Below are 21,322 nucleotides of genomic sequence, written 5' to 3'. Positions count from 1 at the left end.
ATTCTATAAATAACGCATATATAGGAAGAAGAGTGAAGAGATGAAGTGGAATGAAGGTGATTTGAAAGAACTACCAAACACTACCTTGAATCGATTGTAGTTATCTGACTAACAAGCATAATTATATGTTTCTGGAATTTAACCGCTGATAAATTAGCGTTAAATATGGAAAAGCTATCTTTTTTCCCCGGCGGATACTTCATAAAAAGGATGAAAATTACGTGAATCATTCATAAGAAACATTCAGGAAATAATCTCACCCATTCCATTCCTTCCTTAGCTTCAATAACGTTATGGTGCGATTGGTATTCCGCGGCTAAGCCAGCCATACGTGGAAACACATGATGGCTTGGCAACGTGTAATACTTCATTCATGTATAACGAATCATGTCTATTCGGAAGAATTATTTTTCTTCTTATATTTTCCCACATAATATCCGTTTTTTTTTCCTATTTATCCTTCAGAGATTCACAAGAATTTTAGCATTTTTTCTGATCTTCATTGACATTATTTTGTTATAAAAATCGTTTCTGATAGTAATGCTATATTAAAATACATAAAAACTGTAATATTTTAACGAATAAAATCAAAATATACATTGATATATTCGTTTGATTATTTATTTTGTTTTTAAAAAATGATGAGATATACGTATGCATTTGTCACTTCCTATCTTAGTTATAACATTTCTCGCATTGTGCTTTTTTTCCTTTTATTTGTTTAATGAAATATGAAATGAAAAAAGAGAAATGTATTAACATGCATTTAATATTAAATAAGTAAACAACTAAACAAGTGGTTATAATGAAAAAAAATATATAAAAAAGGCAAAAAACAAAAACAAAAACAAACAAGCAAACAAAAAAATAGTAAAAAATCGATCGGAATAGAGAATATGAAATTGAATTGGATTTTTTCGTCTACTGTTGTTTTTTAAATTAGCAAGTATGATTCTATTGATGACGTAAATGCTATGCAAAATATTGATATTTAATTGGAACAGGCTAAAATACAATCTACAAAGTGTCAGTGTATCAGTGTGATTCAGGGAAGCATTTTTTGCTTTATTAGCATTACAAACACTTTCTTTCTTTTCTTTCAAGGATCATTGCTAATAAAATAATAGTTAATCGAAAAGCTTACAAACAGTTCAACTGAGTAAGCTAATATGTAAACCAAAATATTGCAGTAAATTAGATGGCATCGATAAGCTTGATGCAATTTCAATTTTATAATGATAGCCATTGAAATTAGCTCTGTTTTTCTTTTCAGTTTTATTTTTTTCAATTATTTTTTTTTTAATTTCTAAACATCATTTTATTGTATTTCAACTGCTTTGATTGAGATAGTTTTATCATTAAGCTTATTGATTTATATCAGACTGTTGTTAATGCACAAATTTTCTTCCTCTTTTTCGTATATCAGTGATAGTTTAAGAGTAAAGCTAAATTCTAACTACTGATTGTTTTATACAGGTTTTAATAACTTACTGATCGATATTAAGATAGGTGATAGATATCCATCCTATAGAATGTTTGTTTCTGAGGAATCACTCACTTTTATTATCCTGTAAATGGGAAATTTTTATCCGATAAACATTTCGCCAATTTCAATTAGTAATGCTATTTCAAAGTGAAATTATAGAAATTTTGAAAGCAATGATAGTTTTCAGGAAGCATTGGACGCGTTGCTGAAGAAAGTATTGGCCGGAAATCATTTATGTTGGCCGTGTACTGCGTGTTTCGTTAGGAAGATGACCTCCTCGGCAGCTCGAACAAGCAGTACGCGAATATCCCAGTATACTTTGGAACGTGCCAACCGTACCCGGTTACTTATCGAGAACTGCTACGCTCAAGCTCTAGCTCAGTGTCATGAGCGAGAGAAAAGGTTGCAGAAACTGGAAGAAAAAATGGAAATGGAAGGTTGGTTTATTGGGCTGTTCGTTAAATCGCCTTATTATCATAATAATGTGCTATTGTTTATCTGTTTGTTCGCTTGCCTAGTTGTTGGTTTGAATATTCATTTGTTTACGGAAGTATTTGGAAGAAATTGTTTTTTTTCCTTTTTTGTAAAAATTTTGCAAAACTACTCCTCCAAATACTTGCGAAGGAATGGTTTTGTAGGAATTTTTACAAAAACCTGTCATGGATCAAAATATGGCTGAATTTATCTGTGAATATCGCAGATAACACACTGTTCTATGTTATAACTTGTTATATGTTATAACTTTTTTAATCGAGAATGTACTGTAACAATTGACCACATTAGTAAATAATGTCAAATTCGGAATGATTTGCCGAATTTCTGATGTGTCTTTTGATTGTACAAAGTATTGAAGCCTGTTTTGATTTTCAGGTCTTCCGGAGTCAGAAAAAGCGGTACGTAGGCAAGCACATATGGCCAAAGAGACAGATTTTCTACGTTTGAAACGAACACGATTAACCGTCGCCGATTTTACATCCCTTAAAGTAATTGGTCGAGGAGCTTTTGGAGAAGTTGGTGAATGATTGGATTTAAAATAATTCTAGACTTTTGAAATCTTACAGCCCAAAGATGGAGGTGTAATATTAGTATTAGATAGATGGAAGATAAATGAAATTTTCGTAAAGAAGTTACTTCCTTAATAAATTTATGTGTATGGACTACCATTCTTGACCACTCTAGATATCAAATTGTTGCTTATGCTGAAAAACAAACTACCATTCTAGGAATTGAAATATACAGTATAATGTGATGAAATATGCTATCATGTCCCTTATTTTCCATCAGATGCTAGCTGGTAGCATCGTTGGTAGCAATGAAGTTATCACATGGAATTTAAAACAAATACTTCAAATTTTTGTTTAGGTACGACTGGTTCAAAAAATCGACACTGGTCATGTTTATGCGATGAAAATTTTACGAAAAACTGAAATGCTTGAAAAGGAGCAGGTGATTTGGCCAACTTGGCAACTATTGCTATCGATTTTCCACTTAAATTTTGTTCTCTTTTTGAATTTTATTTTAGGAAATACCTGCTGCTCCCATGAAGCCTCAATTTAATCAGTAATCAATTACTCGATTTTCAGACAGCTCATGTTCGTGCAGAGCGTGATATACTATCCGAGGCTGATTGTGAATGGGTTGTAAAGATGTATTTTTCGTTCCAGGACCCACTCAACTTGTATTTAGTAATGGAGTTTTTACCTGGCGGTAGGTTGTTTTTGTCGTTAATGGGATTCGAATAATTTTAAGCACCTGTGGCGATAAAATCATGAAATGATTGGGGTGTTTGATCTTCAGTGTATTTTCGAGAGAGGAAAGAGTTCAGGTGACATGATGCCTAGCTAATGGCCATGCAAAAAGGTAAAGATTGAGGGTACACAAGATCAGGACATAGTCTTAATTTATAAAGTGCCTCCTCAGAGATTTTCGAGGCAGCAGAAACACTATTATCGCTTGAAAGACAGATTTGCAATCCCGAATATTCATTGGTTAGTCAAATATAGAAAGAATTTTATATTTAACTATAAGGATCGTTGCGTGGACTATTTCAGGTGACATGATGACACTATTGATCAAAAAGGATACACTGTCGGAAGATGCCACTAAATTTTACATTGCTGAAGCAGCATTGGCAATACAAGCAATACATAACTTGAATTTTATCCATCGTGATATTAAGCCAGATAATTTATTACTGGATTCGAAGGTAAGTTTTAATTTTCATTGGAAGACTGCAGTTCCGGAATTCCTTGGAGAAAAATGAAATTTGTTACCGGACTCTGGCAATGTTTTTTGATGAATTTCAAGAAAGCAAGATATTTACGTTGATTTATTTACTTATGCATGTTCATGACGTGTTAGGTACCGATGAAAATTGAGTGCAGAGTGGTAAACTAGTCGCACATGTAAGTTTATTGCCGGCCACAAGAGTCCCTTTGTTCGAAAAAAAAACATTCGCAGTTTTCTTCACAGAGTGGAATCTCTCACCAAAGGTTCTGATAAATAGGGATGTTTCCACGTTTAAAATGTGGCACTGTTGTATGTCATATCAGATACACTCATCACTATTACTTTTTTAGGGACATATAAAGCTGTCGGACTTTGGGCTGTGTACAGGCCTGAAAAAAGCCCATCGAACTGAATACTATCGAAATTGGCCAAGTCAACTACCAAAGGATTTTGTAACAAAACCGTTTGGATCGAAGCGAAAAGCTGAAACATGGAAGAGAAACAGACGGGCAATTGTACATTAGTTTTTTTGGCACTATGATTCTTTATGAACTATTACCAAAAATTCTTTTTTATCAGTTTTCAAATGTTGAATATTCTCCAGACAATTCCTCTGTGATCATTCCATCAATTCATTTTTCAAGTTTGAAATCATTTAAAGTCCTTCATTACATAAAATATTTTTAAAAAATTTGGGTTCGAAGTTTCGATGTGCTGTAGTTGATGTTGATATTTGGAATTTGAACTAACTAAAAAAAGATGAACTCTCAGGCTTATTCAACGGTGGGTACACCTGATTATATCGCACCAGAAATTTTTCGACCGAATGGTTATACAAAAGCATGTGATTGGTGGTCTCTCGGTGTTATTATGTATGAAATGCTTATAGGTAGGTATTTGCTAGATTTTAGCATAAAGTATGGAAGCTTGAGATTTCTGAGTTTCAAGAGGATAATCAAATTGTGTATGAAATGTTTTCTGTTCAAGAAATATTCAAATTTTCGTCCGAAATGACTTTGTTTTTGTACTGTGACATGTAGTTCTGCAGGTTATCCACCGTTTTGTTCTGAAACACCTCAAGAAACTTATCGAAAAGTCATCAACTGGAAACAGACCTTATTATTCCCACCAGAAATGCCAATTTCTGTGGATGCTAAGACAGTAAGTTGAATTCTAGGTCATTTTATTATCTGAGGCTGAACAGCGGTCTGTCTTCTTACCAACGATTATAAAAGCTCATAATAGAACTGTTATATTTCACATTAAATTTCTCATGTGTAAAGTTAAACTCGAGTCATGTCCTATCCTTACATTTCTTTTTCGTCTTTTGGTGATGTCAAATATAATGGCATCTATTATGGTACTGGTTGCAACGAGATCCGGAAAACTGCTTATCCAAGAGTATGCCAAGCGACAAATAGTAAAAAGTGACTGTTTCATAACTTGCTTAATGCGAGTCTTTCAGGCGATCAAAAAGTTTTGTTCAGAACCGGAACATCGTTTAGGCCATAGTGATGGTGTGGAGGAGCTAAAGACATGCCAGTTTTTCCGCGGAATCGATTGGAACAATATCAGGTAGATATGAAAGCAGAGTTACAGATTTCTGATTTCTGATGTTTAAAGTGAAACTCCAGTTATGTCCTACTCCCAGATTTCTTTTCCGTGTTTCATGAATTCATTGCAAATTTCTATAATTTGGTTTTTTTTTTTTTTCGAAATGGGTTTGTAGCTTTCTTCTGCGTTAATTGCCGAAAACCTGACCAAATTAAGAATTAAGAAAATGTTTTTACAAATGAAAAGTCTTGCCGAAAGAGACATTAGCAATCTTTAAAAGATCGAAGCTGAAATAGTATTAAGCCTGTTACTTTTTGATTTGCTTCTTTCTCTTCAGGAAGTGTCCCGCACCCATTCGTGTCGATGTGAAAAGCATCGACGATACTTCAAATTTTGACGAATTTCCGGATGCCGATTTACGCATTCGTAAGTTTATTATCCTGCTTTTTTCACCTAGTTCTCAGCATCATTCATCACACAATTAGTTCCGCCTATTTCCTTTATTTTTCATATTTTTAAAAATTTTTTTTTCCGCTGAATACAAGCTGGATATTGGTACAACTAAGCAATTTGGTGATAGAGGGGAATTCTCCAATTATACGTACCGGCGATTTGATGGATTAACTCAAAGTCGTCAATTCAAAAAGAAATGTGTGAGGAATTTAGAAATTTATGAATTTCTAGTGTTTTAGTTTGAAATCGAAACTCATTTTTGAAATTACTCCTAACTGCTCGAATTGTCACAATTGAATAGTTTAAGGTGTCGTAGAAGCTAATTTAACTTCTTTTATCAGTGATGTAGGTTTATTTGGTATGTTAGAGATGTTTTTGAACGATAAACCGACAAACCAACAACAAAAAAAAAAATAGTACTCAATAAATTGGTAAGCAGTGATGAGTTATACAATAAACAAACAATATGATCAACTAACAAATTCCGTGTCGTTGCCTTCGATAATAGTTGACTGTCGGTTTGTTGATAAGTTTCGTAATAGTGTGATATATAAGAGGGGTCTACTTAGCGAAGGAAGAAATATTTTCGCTTGTTCCTGATGGTGACGGAAAGGCTGAGAAGGCGTTGTAACCTACTTAATTGTAAAAACTGTGTAAAATTTTTTCTATACACATATACCGGGGTTCTCATAGAGGTATGGCTGCCTCGTGGCATAGTCCATTGCGCAGCCACGAATAGGTACTGTGATGTCTTTGTGATATTCTCTCCATTGCTAGCTTATATCCTCATTGTCTTAATTTTACATTGAGAATTTCTTCATCCTCTCTGGTGTGTTATCGTAGAAATTTTATTTGCACCTAACTCTAATTTCTGTAATCCGATATAAGATTCTAGGCCTTAGCTTACCATTCATTATTACAGTTTATGCACCGTTCATTACTAAGTCGTTGTTACTATTACTATTGGTTCATCCAGTGATGTGTTGCTGAAAAATGGAAGACGAATTTTTTGAACCGTCTGAAACCGAATAATATCAGTCATCGATATAGGGTTATGTTAGTTCATAGCTCATTTGATTTTATCCGTGGTTTCATTTCTTGATTATTTATTTCGTTTAATAAACTATACCTTTGTAGTCCACCAATGAAGATATGGAAGATCATGCGGTATCATCAGTGGTATTTAATGCTGCATCGCCTGGCAGATTATGAATGCTTCTTGAACAAAACAAAGACTGATTGGGTTTTAATGAATTTTTTTGACCGGAAAATCCAACATTCAATTCCTCTTTTCATATATTTATACTGAAATATTCTTTTAATTGTTTTTCTTTTGGGAAATATATATGCATTTTTTACGAATTCGAGTGTTGTAATTAATATAGTAATTTTGGTTGTAACAAATCTTTGATTTTTTTGGGTTTGAAAAAATTCTTTCACAGATTCCTTCATCTCTTTTCACTATTATATAAAATAAGAGAGACATTTTGAGATTAGAAGCCTTTTTTTCAACAGTTTGTGATAAAGATAAAATTTTCTGACTCCTATCTGCAAGTTTTTGAGGCGTAATATTCTACTGTTTACAGGGAGCATAACATTATCTACATATGTGATATGTAAACAGTAATATCAAAAGTGAAATTCATTCAGGTTAGGGTCAGTTTAGTATATTATTATAAGTGAGTAATGTTAGACGAACTTTCCTTTAATTTGTGAAAACACATGTGGATAGTGTTGACTTATTTCATCATAACGAATTATATCTTTTACACGTCTTTTTTGTTAGGATTGCCAGGATTGGAGTAAACAATGGTATACGTGTCCATCAATTTCTAGGATAAGTTACTTAGAAAAGTGATTTTTTTAGGGGCAAACTACTTTGAAATGTGACGAAGAGTGAAATAATTGTCTTTCTTTCCGATATAACTCACTTCATATACAGTTGTATTAGTCATCTGAATTCATAATTGTTTGACAAAGCATGGTATTTTCTAGTAAAGCGTCTCTTTTGTTTATCGGTTTTCATTCCTATGATCTGCAGTTTGGATGTAGACATCTTCTTGTTCCCTGTTTTATTTTTGTTTGATTTTTCATATAACACATCAGTTATTTGTACTTAGATATAGAAAAACATATGTAAAACATATCTAACATATGTAATATTTTATAGGGATTGCATTAAATAAATTACGGTATTAGATTAAAACAATCCTTTGGTTTTGTTTGTATTTTTCCTATCAGGGTATATTTCATCTTATGTGATATATAAATATGTGGGCATATATATATATATATATATATATACTCTTACAAGTCCTTCATAATTTTCCTGTAGAATCTGTGCCTCATAAAATAATGAAATGATATGGGAAATAGAAAGATAGTATTTATGTGGAAGGAGAACCTTTGCGGTATGAATGCATTTATGTTTTAAATGAAAGGGAACTGAAACAAATTTTGTATCTAGACTTTGTATTATCGCTCTGTATGATTATATTGTAATGATTATTATTATAATTAATATTGTATTATTATTACACACAGCTATGTAATTCAATTAAATTTAAGATCGATTTTCTAGGTGATAAATGGAATGAAAATGGATATATTCCTCAAGAATCATAATAGTGATATGTTTATTCGGTTAAATGATCACATCTTCAGATTAATCCAATTTTTGCATCTAATCTTTTAATATTATCACTTCACATATCCAATTTCCCATGATATCAACGATTGAGGTATTGCTACCTTATATGGATAAATTTTTTTTTCTAATTTTTAATATTGAATATTTGTCTGGATAAACAAAACTACAATACATTTTGCGTTAATGATATAAAGGGTAGCAAAAAAAAAAAAAAGACAAGAAAGTGGCTTGTTTAGTCATCATATTTATTATTCATGCTTTTAAAATCTTATTTCTATCCCTAGTAATAATTGCTTCTTCAGATGTTCACTATTATTAGTGTATCATTTAGGACTACTGTAAGAAATCTCAACTCTTCGTGCTTCTTCAATTCTCTGCTGCTACCACACCTCAATTATTATTATCAATTTTGGCAAGAGTTTCAGATTTAAGTTTAGTCTTAAATTTATTTACTTACAATCTTGGCAGTGTTTTCCTTATCATTATTTTAGCTACGTTTATTTCTAATTTTTCAACCTAAACCTAATTGTATAATCATTTATCTCTTTATTGGTCAGTTATTTTGGACCCACGTGTTTGGTCATTTTCCTTCTTTCCTTTTTCTTTTGCCTTTTTTTTTCACTTCTATTCATAAAATTTACTCTTCTATTTTTACTGATAACATTTTTCAGCTATTAAATTTTTCCTATCCTTCGTGAGATCGCGGGAGGTCTAACAAATTTTTTTATTATTTCTATTACTGCTTCTCTTATTGATTTTTCTTCAACTTTCAACTCTTGCATTGGTTTCTCATCTTCGTTAGATTTTTCGGGAATTTTAATGTTGTAGCATGTATTTTTGTTTGCAATCAATAAATTGAGATATCTCGGGAAATTTGCAATGCAAAACTCGTTTAGGATGTTTTCGGAAGTTTTGTCATTGAGTAGCACTAATGTTAATGAACTCGAATTTGCATATATTATGGAAAATCAATATTGTGGATTTGTCGCCGGAAAGTAGTGTGCTGAAATGTATCGTATGACGGAATTATTACCGGGAGCATACTGGTATAGCAGAAATGATCTTTTTATGGAATACTATAATCGATTTTCTAAATTTTTGTATACTATCACCATCATTATTACAATCACTAACGTAAAGATTAAGTCTTACTCTTCATTCATTGATCTCTATGCTATCACTTACTATTATCATAAATCACTAAAAAGTAAATCTTACTTTTTATTCATTTCAATTATAAAAGATGATATATTACATCAAGAAGATTCTCATCTACAAAATATCATTCATTTCCGAATTGTCAAATGATGCTATTAATGCATAATCTATGTTGTAATTAATTGAAAATTAATTTCCTTTTTTTTTTCTCCGAACTTATCTCTTTTCATCTTCTTTCCCAAAATTTAAATTATTACTTGTAACTTATCAGATGGTAATATTAAATGAATTACTATTGAAATATTATAAGGAATTTTCCCAAGAAAAGAATATTTAGACGTTTCATTACAATAAACCAAAAATAAATCATAAAATTATAAATAAAAATCATTTAATGAAATCATTAATCAATTTTGCAAAGAACTTGAAATCATTAATCGATTTTGCAAAGATCTTTTCCAATTGTTGAGAAAAAGAAAAAAAGAAATCATAGGAAAGTGATCATCGGAAAAAAAAAATTGTATATTGTTATTTTGAATTGTTGGTATAAAAAATTCGAATTGGATCAATGAGTGTTAATTTTAAAAATCTGCAATGATTACGGAAATGTTCTATTTGTACGTTAATTAAAACCGATTTTACCTTATAGTTTATACCGTACAATGTATAAACTTTATATTATACATTATTCTACAGTAATGCTGTTGTTGAAAAAAAAACCAACAAATAACTTGATCATGTCTGTTCTATTTCACTCCTATTTCTTTCGTTTTTTTTTTCTTTATTTTTCTCTCTCTCTGTTTATTTAATCTTTTCAAATAAAAGATTGTAAAGTTCAACGATTATTTTGATTTAAATTAAACAATCCTTAATTGATAACATGTTTTTTTTTCTTTTTCTGTTATTGCAGAATGCAAACACATTCATGGCTTATTTATTGTTAGTTTGGAATTAATTTATAAATGGACCAATGATGCACTTAAGTTCGGGTCGATTATTGGCCGGTGTTTTAAGCATATCTGTATTTGTCTGTTTAATCCTGTATAATTCATTGGAAACACAAACTTTCGAACATCAACGAAATTATGAAGATCAACAGGTATGCTGCTAAACCTCTTTTTATATACATTATTTTAGCCGAAGTGTTATTCCACAGTTATTATCTTAGCTTATTTACCAATTTCATTTCCAAAAATTACCTTTATTGTATTATTGACTTCTAGGAAAATTACTGCATAATGATTGGTATGAAGAGAAGAGAGTAAATTTTCCAGTAGTTTTAGATTCCATATGCTAGATATTAAAATATAAATCTCATCGATCATTTTTAACTAAGAAATTGACATAATTGTCATCCAAAAGGAGGTTGACATAGTTGTGTTAATTTATTCAAATAATTTTGCAGTTAGAATTGGAAAAGTTAGAAAAGCAGATCAATCTATTGGAAAATGATGCTAGAAGGAGTGGCCAATTAATGCAGAGCATGTTAAAGAAAGTTTTTGAAGAACGTCAAGAATTGAAAAGTAATTTTATATTCTCACTTACATAATGGTTCTATCACGTGAAAGCAAAGATTAATTGGAATTGTCGAATTTTTTCTTTTTTTTTTTCACACGAACTTTGCATTGCATAGTTTTCCTTCATATTTTAATTTATTGTGATTTTTTCACACTGTGAATTTTCAATATCTGAATTATTTAAGGTAAAACTAGTCAAAGAATGAAAGATGAGGAAAAAGAAAAGGAAAATGTTGATGGAGCTGCTGTTGGTTTTTTGCCACCTCCAAAGAAAGCTGAACAGGTACTTTCTTGGATTTAAAGTTCCAGTTTCATATTGGTTTCATGGCTTTTGTTTTTGACGATGATTCAGATAGGTCCAGTTTTAGATGGTCATCCAATTACTGCAGTCAATTTTAAGCTCAAGCATATAGTTTTGTGATAGAAGTACTTTTTTGTACCTACCAAATTAAACACTGAAAGTTAGCTTCAATTAGAGACACATGGGTTGTTGAAATAAGCCGTAATTATAAAAACTTTTAGAATTTCCAGATCTGTGAATCAAGGTGTAACTGGTCAGTTTAAATAATTGTTTTCGTACATATAATTTCGAAAGTCCAACCGTTATAGATTAAAAAAGAGGCCCGTAATGCGGAAGAAGCTGCGCAACAGAAAGCACAAGAAGAACAAGCAATACATGGAGTCATCCATCCTCCAGAAGAACCGCGGAAGGCCGTGGAAATGCCGGATAATATAGGTGGGAAGGTATGGTTTTGAAATGAAATTAAATGACAGCGAAGCATTTAATGGGATTTCTTCTAAATATGAAATTTTTTTATATTTTTTATTGGGGATTCAAAGGATTAAAGAAATCATCGGGAGCTTCGAATTATTTGTGGTTATTTTTTGCCTATTTAATATTATGCGTGATATGGTTATGAATGTCTTTCAGAAATTGGCATATTTTATGAAAATAATTCCCTTTCGAGTCTTTTGAACTCGATGATTAGCTAATTTAGACTTGCCTTCACTCGTAACATGTACTAGTATCTTTTTTAATTTGCTGGAATTAAATCACAATAAAACTTATCAGTTCGAAATTCGAGACTGTTGGAATTTATAGGTTGGCATTGTTAGACAGTTTTTGGATCGTATTTCTTCGATTCCACCAGATAATATGTGTTTTGCGGCTATATCCATGACAACACCCGATAACAACAATATCCAAGTAACTTTTATTTTCTTTAAACTCTAATCTGCCACGTTTAATTTTGAGTATTTTAATTAACACGAAGCTGTCTTGCTAAAGATTTCATTCAGAATATTCTCTATTGGCTTAACTTACTAGGTTCAATATTAATGTGAAATTTTTCTAAAAATAAGTATTTCTTCATTGCTCATTTATTCACATTTATTTGTCAGTTTTTTTCTCACATTCTTATCATTTTACTTAAGATGTTGGACATATATACTAAACTACCATTTGATGATCCAGATGGTGGGGTGTGGAAGCAAGGTTATGATATTGTATATAGCGAAAAGTCGGTGCAGCGTGAAAAAAGACTTGAAGTAATTGTAGTACCTCATTCTCATAACGATCCAGGTTATCGCATTTTTCAATGTTTTTCTCAATTCACTACATCAATACGTTTTTGTTTTTTGTTTTAATTATTTTTTAACAATTTCAAGCATGATCATCTGATAGTACAAGTACATCCATAGTTAGTGTAACGGATCTTTAAGGAAAATCTTTTTGATACATCTTTTTTCAAAGATGTTAGCCTCACAGAAATTATGATTTTCAGGAGAGAAAATTATGATTTTTCAGTGCTTTTATGAATTATGGATGACTATCTTTTTATCTTTTAACATCATTTGAAAAAAAAAGTGGAATTTTTAGGTTGGATAAGGACTTTCGAAGAATATTATGAAACTCATACACGAAATATACTCAATAATATGTTAAACCATTTGCAAAAAATGGATGAAATGCGTTTTGTTTATGCGGAAATAAGTTTTTTTGAACGATGGTGGGCAGAAATTGATGAAGAGAAGCGAGAATTAGTGAAAGGGTAAGTTTTTTCTGGTATTTTATGAAGTTAACATTTCGATCAGTTACTCATGTTTTGACTTGGAATCTGTTGAATTTCTCTTTTTTTTTCGTGAAGCCTAGTCTGCAGCTGAGTTACTGAGTTAATTTGATGTTATTGAGTGAGTTACTGAGTTGATTTGACTAAAGTATCCGATACAGCTTATTTGAAATATAGGCCTGAATTGTGTGTTGGTGTTCAGGAATTTATCCAATAAAATATAAAACTCGAGGATGCTAATATTAGCTTACTCAGTATTTTTCCCAACTTGCCTTCTAACTTTATTTATTACTTTGACATATTTCGAGGTTTGAATATATTCGGAGGCGCGATATATTACTTTTGCCAAAAAAAAAGGATTTGATTTTTTTAGTTTATGTTGGTCGATTAGAGAAACAAAAACTTTCATAGGATGCCGGATAATTGGATCGATTTTGTTATTGTTTCACTCCTTTTTCCTGAAAATTTTATTATTAACTTAAGGCTTTTAAAATCACGAAAATTGGAAATATTAACCGGTGGATGGGTGATGCCCGATGAAGCTAATTCGCATTACTATGGATTGATCAGTCAATTAATGGAAGGACATGAATGGATTCGCAATCATATTAGCGAAGGTTATTATAATAAGCGAAAGCCATGATATAATGAATTAAAACAGAGATGGGAATATCAATTTCATGAAATACACTTTTTTTTTGATTGTAGCTCTTCAAAGTACAAAATATGATTTTTCCTGCAGAAGTCTCATGTTTTTTATCATTGTTCTGCTTAACACTTTTCTGTTTTTCATCCTTTGAAATAATAATTTCAGATTACAAACCAAGGAACCACTGGTCAATTGATCCTTTTGGTTTAAGTCCCACAATTTCATACTTTATGAAATTGTCGAATTTTTCGAATGGTGTACTTCAACGAGTACACTATTCGGTGAAAAAGTATTTGGCAGAAAGGAAAGAGCTAGAATTTATGTGGAGACAGTTATGGGGTATGTCATAAAGTTGCAGGATTTCAATACTCTTCTGACCGCTATATAAACTCGCATCGGGTTGTTTTCCGAAACTGGCTTAGAATATTAGCTGTAGAATCATTTTAACCTATGTTAGCTCAGTAACCTATCGTCAGTTCTTAATTAATTTTATTAGATTTTATTTTTAATAGTACTTAAATTCGTTCATAATATTCGGTTTCGAAGTTGAGACTGCACTGGTACTTGTTATTTACGAATATTTCGTCCAAATAGTGACATTTATTACCCAACTAATTCTACTGAAATCACTATTCAGCATTAAAAAATGTGTAAAATATTGCGAGTTTTTGCGATATATTTCAAATTTTTCCTATTTCTGAAGTATTTACTAGGAATAAAACAGCGAAAATTTTCATCTGAAATTGCTGTTAACATTCCAAATCACTGCTACATAACTTTTTTTAGTAATGTTTTTACATTGCTGACGTTTTTGAATAACTTGCAACATATATGATTCATATAACTAAACTCTGGTTTTTTAATAGAAATAGAATTGTTTCATTATTAAATTAACGGAGATAAAATGCTTGTGTAATGAGCTAGTTTTATTGAACAGTAAATGTTACTTTATGCATTTTCTTTTTTCTTTTTTTTACTGTTCAAAACCTTATTTATGTAATAGCCTTATTTGCACATTATTTTATCATAAAATTAGCGAATAATAAATATATTATTGAAATTAATAGTTGAAGATTTATAGGCAACCGTGACAATTCAACAGACTTTGCTACACACATCATGCCATTTTTTTCATATGATATACCTCATACATGTGGTCCGGATCCGAAGATATGTTGTCAGTTTGATTTTAGACGTACCCCAGGAGGTGGCTTGGATTGTCCATGGAAATTACCAGCGGTCCATATCACCGAAAATAACATTAAGGAGAGGTAATACTTGAATTTTTTTTTTTTAGATGAACTAAAATTGTGGATTTTTGGATAATGTATCAGTTAATGCTTCTCCACGAACATCTTGTCATGCAGGGGAAATTGGATGTTCTTATGATGTTACGAACTATATTGGTGGTGCATATGCGTCCATTAGGATCTATCATGTCAGATAGATCTTAACTGAAGGCCCCGACAAAGTGTGTCCACGGTCAGATGGGCCCTCGGCCTCTCGACAACCTTCCTAGGAGGACAGTTCTGATCCTAAACTGGGACAGATGGAGCTCGTTCAACCCTATAAGGCCATCCATCTCCGAGAGGGATACTCTAACGAAACCTCTAACTGAACCTGTTCTGAGGGTTTCGGTGTCAGCGTCTTAGCTCGCTAGGCCTAGTAGATGATCCTTAGGAGTAAAAGATGGGGACATTTCTGCAAATGTTGTGACTAAACAACTAATTTATTCTTAAAAAAAATCCACTGCGCAGATTGGAAGAATACCCTCGCACATTTGTAGCGATTGCAGCATGCGTGGATAGAGCTCTTTCCAAATCTTCGTTCGCGAGACCTAACCATAATAATAATCAATTAATGATACCACAACTGATGCAACCTCTGATTTAATGTCTAATGAATCCAATCGTTATAACTGATTATATTGGACTATCCAAATTCAATTTGCAGGGCGCAATTGTTATATGACCAGTACAGAAAAAAAGCACAATTATTCAAGACAAATGTTGTTTTGGTGCCGTTAGGTGATGACTTTCGTTACGACACTGAATTCGAATGGAATAACCAATATGCAAATTATATGAAATTATTCAAATATATGAATGCACAAAATGCATGGAATGTAAATGTGAGTTTGTTTATTTAAAGTGCCGGTTTACTTTTTATTTTTCCTTTTTTTGTGTAGTAACTTTTTGCTGTAGTATTTTATCCTTTGTTGCATGATAATGACCTGTTATTGTCATTGCAATAATTTATCCGTCTCTACAGGTTAAAAAAAATAAACTTTTTGGTTTATAGAAATGGTTAGCATAGCATATCAAAATGTGAATTGGTGCATGATATATTAAATAGTAATTCATTAAAATTGTTTTTAAAGAATAGCTGTACAAATTGTAAAAAATAATGATTTTTTTTCCCTTAGAATTTCAGTGATTCAATTTGGGGATAGTATATTCATTTTTAAATCAAAGGTTTGTAGAAATCAAATTTTTTTTGGATTCTTACAAAATTAACTTAAAAAGAGCAAGTACTATACGTACTCAAAAATAGTGATTTTTACTTGTTCTAGGCTCGTTTTGGAACTGTGGATGACTATTTTCGCTTAGTTCATGAACGGTTACATGAAGATAGCGATAATTTGCCGGTTCTATCTGGCGATTTTTTTACATATGCTGACCGAAATGATCATTACTGGAGCGGTTTGTTTTCCATTCAGAAAAATAAAATACTGACAAAAAAAAGTAAAATACTGACTGATAAATAAGGATGATTGAACCGTTGATTGCACAAAGTTGTTATTTGTTTTTTATTTTATTTTCCAGTTAAAATGTTTAATTTTCTCGAACTAATGGATATCTTGAAGTTTGACTCCCGGAATTTTACCTAATAGAAAATTGCTTTCAGGATATTATACGAGTCGACCGTTTCACAAACGTTTTGATCGCGTTTTACAACATTATATCAGGTCAATACTTTAAAAAAAATAAGGATCTTCAATATCAGTATTGCTAGGAAATTTGATAGTAGGGACATAATATTGAGTATTATGGATTTCCTGAAAACTGTTCAAAATTCTTATCAACTTGTTGAAGTTTAAATTTTCTTACTAATTTTATCATTTTTTTTCCAAAAAATACTAATTTCTCAAAAAATTGCATCTAATCCTTTGATTTTCTGTCCTTTTCCAGCTAGGGTTATTAAAAATTATTTTCCTTTTTTTTTGCATTATAGTGTTACTCCAAGTTCAACCAAACGTCAAAGACTTTTGATAAAGTTTGCTGTTCACTTTCTACGTATCAATACACTTTTCTGTTGTAGGACTGCTGAAATTTTGTATAGTTTTATGAGAATGAAAGGACTGGAAGAAGACAATGCGTTACGGCTATTTGGCCTACTTGTAGATGCTCGACGTTGGATGAATTTATTCCAGCATCACGATGGAATTGCTGGCACATCGAAAGATGAAGTTATGACTGATTATGGCCAGAAGTTTGTTAATGCAAAATTGTAGTTTAGTTGAAAAATCTAGCAGATTCTTATTAACCACGTTGTATATCATCTATTATTTATTTGCAATACTTCTTGAGGTTTTATTTTTTTCATCATTTTTTGAAATAATTTGAAACAGATGTGTTAATACCTATTTTAGTGAATCTAGTAGTATTGCTTATGTTCTAATGGAGTTAAGGCTTTTTTTTTGCAGGATGTTTGAAGCAATAAAAAAATCCGAAGAAATTATAGTTACAGCTGCAGATTTTTTGCTTCGCGGGAAAGCATCAAGAAATTCTTCCATTACTCCAAGCCTTTTGATGGTACATTCTAATTCGTTGACTTGTAATTAGTTATAATTCTTATTAATAGTTTCATTCAGTATTTCATTTTCATTTTAATAGTATTCACATATACCGGTCCTTTCAGCCTAATCATGAGCGATCAAATTTTCCTTTTCTTTTTCTTGATAGATGATATGGTTACATGTTGGACTCTGTTGTATTACTAGCGATGGAAAGATTCTATTATGTAGCTATTTGTAGTTTGGCACTGTGTAATCAGGCACTTTATTAAATGTCGCTTACTTTTGATTCCCTTAAACTTTCCTGATATGTATGTTGGTGTTTGTCAGCACAATCTAAAAAACTGGTTGCTTGTCATATAAAAGCTATTCTTTTTCCATTAAATCCATAATTTGAAATTTTTTCAACGAAGTGTGAATTTTCAAGGAATTCCCGGAAAACAAGATTCTAAAATTTCAAAATTTTCAGGAAGAAAATCTTGACACATCTGAATCACTTCCGAAGAAACGAGTTGTGATGCATGGAAGGTTAGCGAAATTTATGTAATATCTGTGCCATTTTTAGAATTGTCATCATTAACAGCGATTTATTGTATTGAAATATTCTATAATCGATTGAAGAAACATGCAAAATAGTGAATTGAATATTTTAAACTAAACTGAAATTTCATGTCCTAATATTTTTTCGGAAGGAGTATAGAAATATCGTAATTTGAAATTGTTTTCTTTTCTTCAAATTCTAAACCTTGCATATTTCCTATTTTAGCAATACGGAAACTGAAAAAAAAAGGGAGAAAAAAATTTCAAACTGACCTTATCTTAAGCTCCTTTGCAATTGAATCTTGCTAAGATTAACTTTATTGTTCATTTAAGCTTTTTATTAATTCCACATTCGATTTTAAGCATTGTTCCGGCATTATCCTATTTCACCTTTGATCAAATAGGATGGGATTATTGCAGAATTTCGAGGACTTAGAGTAGAATTAAATAAAGATGGATGGGTTTGAAAAGGATGGTTTCAAAAGAATTTGACAGTTATAGTTGTTTAATTTGAATTTAAATCCATAAATTCATTTTAATTTACGACAATCTTCTAAGTTTGTTCCAGTGAAATAATTTTATTCAATCCCTTGGGAAACCTGAGGATGGAAACAATATGTGTTCATGTTAATGCTTTGAACACGATAGTAGTGTTAGCTTCGGAGCCTACTGTAACTGTTTTGCAACAAATTAGTCCAGTTCTTGAATTTGTCAATAATAAATGGGTTATCGATTCGAAATTGTATGAGGTATGATTTCGAGAGGTATCTTCTGCTCTATCTAGTTATCAATCTTGTCATATTTCATTTTCGGAATTTAAAATTTATAAAGTGATTTTAATCAAACACTTTGCTTATTCTCATCTCGTTAGCGTTAGTTTGTTTTTTTTAAATTTTTCAGCTGTGCTTCGTTCCAACCATACCTCCTTTAAGCTTCCAAAAATATCTGTTTAAATTTGGTACTCCACATAACAAAGCTATGATCCAATCAAGTTTTACTGGGCTGCAGAGCAGGTTGCCTATTACTTATTACATAATTTTTTTTGTAATATTTAATGGAATGAGAAGTTATTCTGAGAGCCGGAATTCAGTAATGGCAGCACCATTTAAAAGATAGAAATTTTGATTAAATGAAGAGTTTATCATTAACTTTATGACATTTGCAGTTATAGATTATACTGTTTTCTTTGTTTGAAATTTATCCACTTATTTTTTTATTTACTCCTGTTTTTCTGTTTGCTTTCAGTGATTTTGATACTGCGCCACTGGGAAACTTCACCTTTGATAATGGTTTAATATCAGCAGTATTTGACCCCAAAACAGGTCATTTGGCTGTAAGTTTAGTTTTTCTTTAATTTTGAAATGAAAGTAAGACAAAAAAACGGAGGAAATTTTTGTACCAGCGTAATAGATAATTTTTTTAACGTTTAAAACTTTTTGTAACCTTTTTAATTCTGAATTCCATGATATCCTACAATTTTTCCAAGTCATATCTTGATTAGGTCGTACTTGTTTCCCTTTTTCTTTCCTAATACTTTTTTAAAAAACTTTTCCAGTCTGTATCATTAAAACAAGGGAAGAGTATACCGGTAAAGACATCATTCGTCTGGTATGGAGCGAGGATGAAGAGCCCATGTAAATTCGTTCATTTCAAACTTAACTACTTTATTTCTAGTTAATCCGTATTTAGTTCTGTGTTTGATAATTAATTTGTTTGTGATTATTTTTGCATTTCATGACCAAATCAGCTTTTGTCTCTTTTAACCAGGTGAACATGAAGGATGAACTTGAAAATTTTTAGCCTCTTTAGTATAAGCCATGCTAATTTTAATTATGATAACCTAAAATATTATTTTTTACAGTACCTCTGAAAGGTACCGACAATCCTTCTGGTGCATATTTATTCCTACCAAATGGTCCAGCAAAACCATTAAAAATCAAACAGTCATTTTTAGCTATTCAAGGAAGAATAATGCAAAAGGTCATTCTGAAACTTTGCTTTTTTTTACAGCCAAGATTAAATAACTCAATCATTTAATGATATTTTACAAAAACTTACCAGTAATTATTTCTTGCGCATAGGATGATTTTTGGGTCATTGTGTATTTGCCAGTTAAAGCTAAAATATCATAACGATTGTAAAATGAAACATTATTTTTTTTCTCTTTAGGTGTTGATAGCTAATGATGGAAACATGACTTTCACTCATATTATCAAAATGCCACTATTATCACCATCGATAGAGATCGAAAATACATTTCATTTGGATAATGTTCAGAATGTTGAGTTAGCGATGCGATTGGAAGCTGGAATTGATAATGGTGATGAGTTTTTCACTGATCTTAATGGATTTCAGGTGATATATTCATTCCAATAAACAGCAAGATTTGTTGATTTCTTTGAAAATAATTTTAAAAAAAAAGATATCAGCAAGAGACAATAGTGTTATTAAGACTTTTTATGCTGCAGTAGGCTTTTAATAATGAATCCTTTGTTGACATGAAATTTAATAACTTTAAACGGTCATTATTAAGTTACAAGCTAAAATCCTAATCGTAGTAACTTTTATTCCAGTAGAATATTTCTGTTAGACAAAAAATACTAGGCAAAATATGGTCTAATCTGAGAACTGGAATTGAAGCAAAATGTGAGGTTCAGCAAAAGTTTCAAAATAAACAATGACGTATTAATCTTCTCTTTTTGAATTTTTTTTTCATACCTTTTTTTTTTGATTCCTTGACTTACTGGCAAGTGTGACGTTTTGATTTACTTTGCTTATTTTAAGTTTTTATGCAATTTTCAGACTTAAGTTACTTGAATTAGGAGGTCAGTGATGTGAAAGAAGGATAGATGTAATTGAAGTTCAGTTCTAGTTAAAGATGAAGTTTTTTTTACTCTTTTACTATCACTTGAATTTCATTGTTTCAGATGGTGAAACGACGTAGATTCAAGCAACTACCACTACAAGCTCATTTCTTTCCCATGTCTTCTTCAGCTTTCATGGAAGATGAAACCTTACGTATGACGCTTTTGAGTGCTCAACCTTCAGGAGTTGCAAACCTTGCCAGTGGTATGTGGTCTAATAATCCTCTATTGTTTACTGGTAGTTTCCATAATGACAAAATTTAAGAATCATAATAATAATAATAATAGTAATAATAATAATGATGATAACAATAATAATAATAATTATTATAATAATAATTATTATTATATTAATAG

At 31.2% G+C, this 21,322-nt stretch overlaps 2 protein-coding genes across 2 annotated transcripts in view; both read left to right on the top strand.

The window, feature by feature from the left end:
* Positions 1-1,667: 1,667 nt before the first annotated feature.
* LOAG_00928 (AGC/NDR protein kinase) lies at positions 1,668-5,754 on the top strand (the record flags this gene model as incomplete). The annotated part of the gene is made up of 10 exons (XM_003136468.2): positions 1,668-1,923; positions 2,357-2,496; positions 2,849-2,932; positions 3,070-3,193; positions 3,538-3,692; positions 4,066-4,230; positions 4,487-4,604; positions 4,764-4,876; positions 5,181-5,290; positions 5,607-5,754. Exons 1-10 carry the CDS (start codon positions 1,755-1,757, stop codon positions 5,752-5,754), a joined length of 1,326 nt encoding a protein of 441 aa, XP_003136516.1. The 5' UTR covers positions 1,668-1,754.
* Positions 5,755-10,497: 4,743 nt separating this feature from the next.
* LOAG_18290 (glycosyl hydrolase family 38 protein) overlaps positions 10,498-21,322 on the top strand; it is a 12,907-nt gene continuing 2,082 nt past the window's right edge. The window contains exons 1-23 of the mRNA XM_020450951.1: positions 10,498-10,629; positions 10,936-11,053; positions 11,233-11,330; positions 11,657-11,791; positions 12,150-12,254; positions 12,482-12,629; positions 12,927-13,098; positions 13,600-13,733; positions 13,931-14,104; positions 14,847-15,036; positions 15,719-15,896; positions 16,338-16,467; positions 16,673-16,733; positions 17,087-17,257; positions 17,472-17,580; positions 18,031-18,089; positions 18,670-18,850; positions 19,002-19,114; positions 19,347-19,434; positions 19,657-19,735; positions 19,963-20,081; positions 20,271-20,456; positions 21,029-21,170. Coding sequence (XP_020305314.1) covers positions 10,501-10,629; positions 10,936-11,053; positions 11,233-11,330; positions 11,657-11,791; positions 12,150-12,254; positions 12,482-12,629; positions 12,927-13,098; positions 13,600-13,733; positions 13,931-14,104; positions 14,847-15,036; positions 15,719-15,896; positions 16,338-16,467; positions 16,673-16,733; positions 17,087-17,257; positions 17,472-17,580; positions 18,031-18,089; positions 18,670-18,850; positions 19,002-19,114; positions 19,347-19,434; positions 19,657-19,735; positions 19,963-20,081; positions 20,271-20,456; positions 21,029-21,170 — 3,019 coding nt within the window. The 5' untranslated portion in view covers positions 10,498-10,500. The remainder of the gene's footprint in view (positions 10,630-10,935; positions 11,054-11,232; positions 11,331-11,656; positions 11,792-12,149; positions 12,255-12,481; positions 12,630-12,926; positions 13,099-13,599; positions 13,734-13,930; positions 14,105-14,846; positions 15,037-15,718; positions 15,897-16,337; positions 16,468-16,672; positions 16,734-17,086; positions 17,258-17,471; positions 17,581-18,030; positions 18,090-18,669; positions 18,851-19,001; positions 19,115-19,346; positions 19,435-19,656; positions 19,736-19,962; positions 20,082-20,270; positions 20,457-21,028; positions 21,171-21,322) is intronic.

The sequence above is a fragment of the Loa loa genome, assembly GCF_000183805.2.
Source record: "Loa loa unplaced genomic scaffold supercont3.249, whole genome shotgun sequence".
Classification (NCBI taxonomy): domain Eukaryota; kingdom Metazoa; phylum Nematoda; class Chromadorea; order Rhabditida; family Onchocercidae; genus Loa; species Loa loa.
Note: the sequence above shows the minus strand (reverse complement) of the source record. Positions and strands in the feature narration are given on the sequence as shown.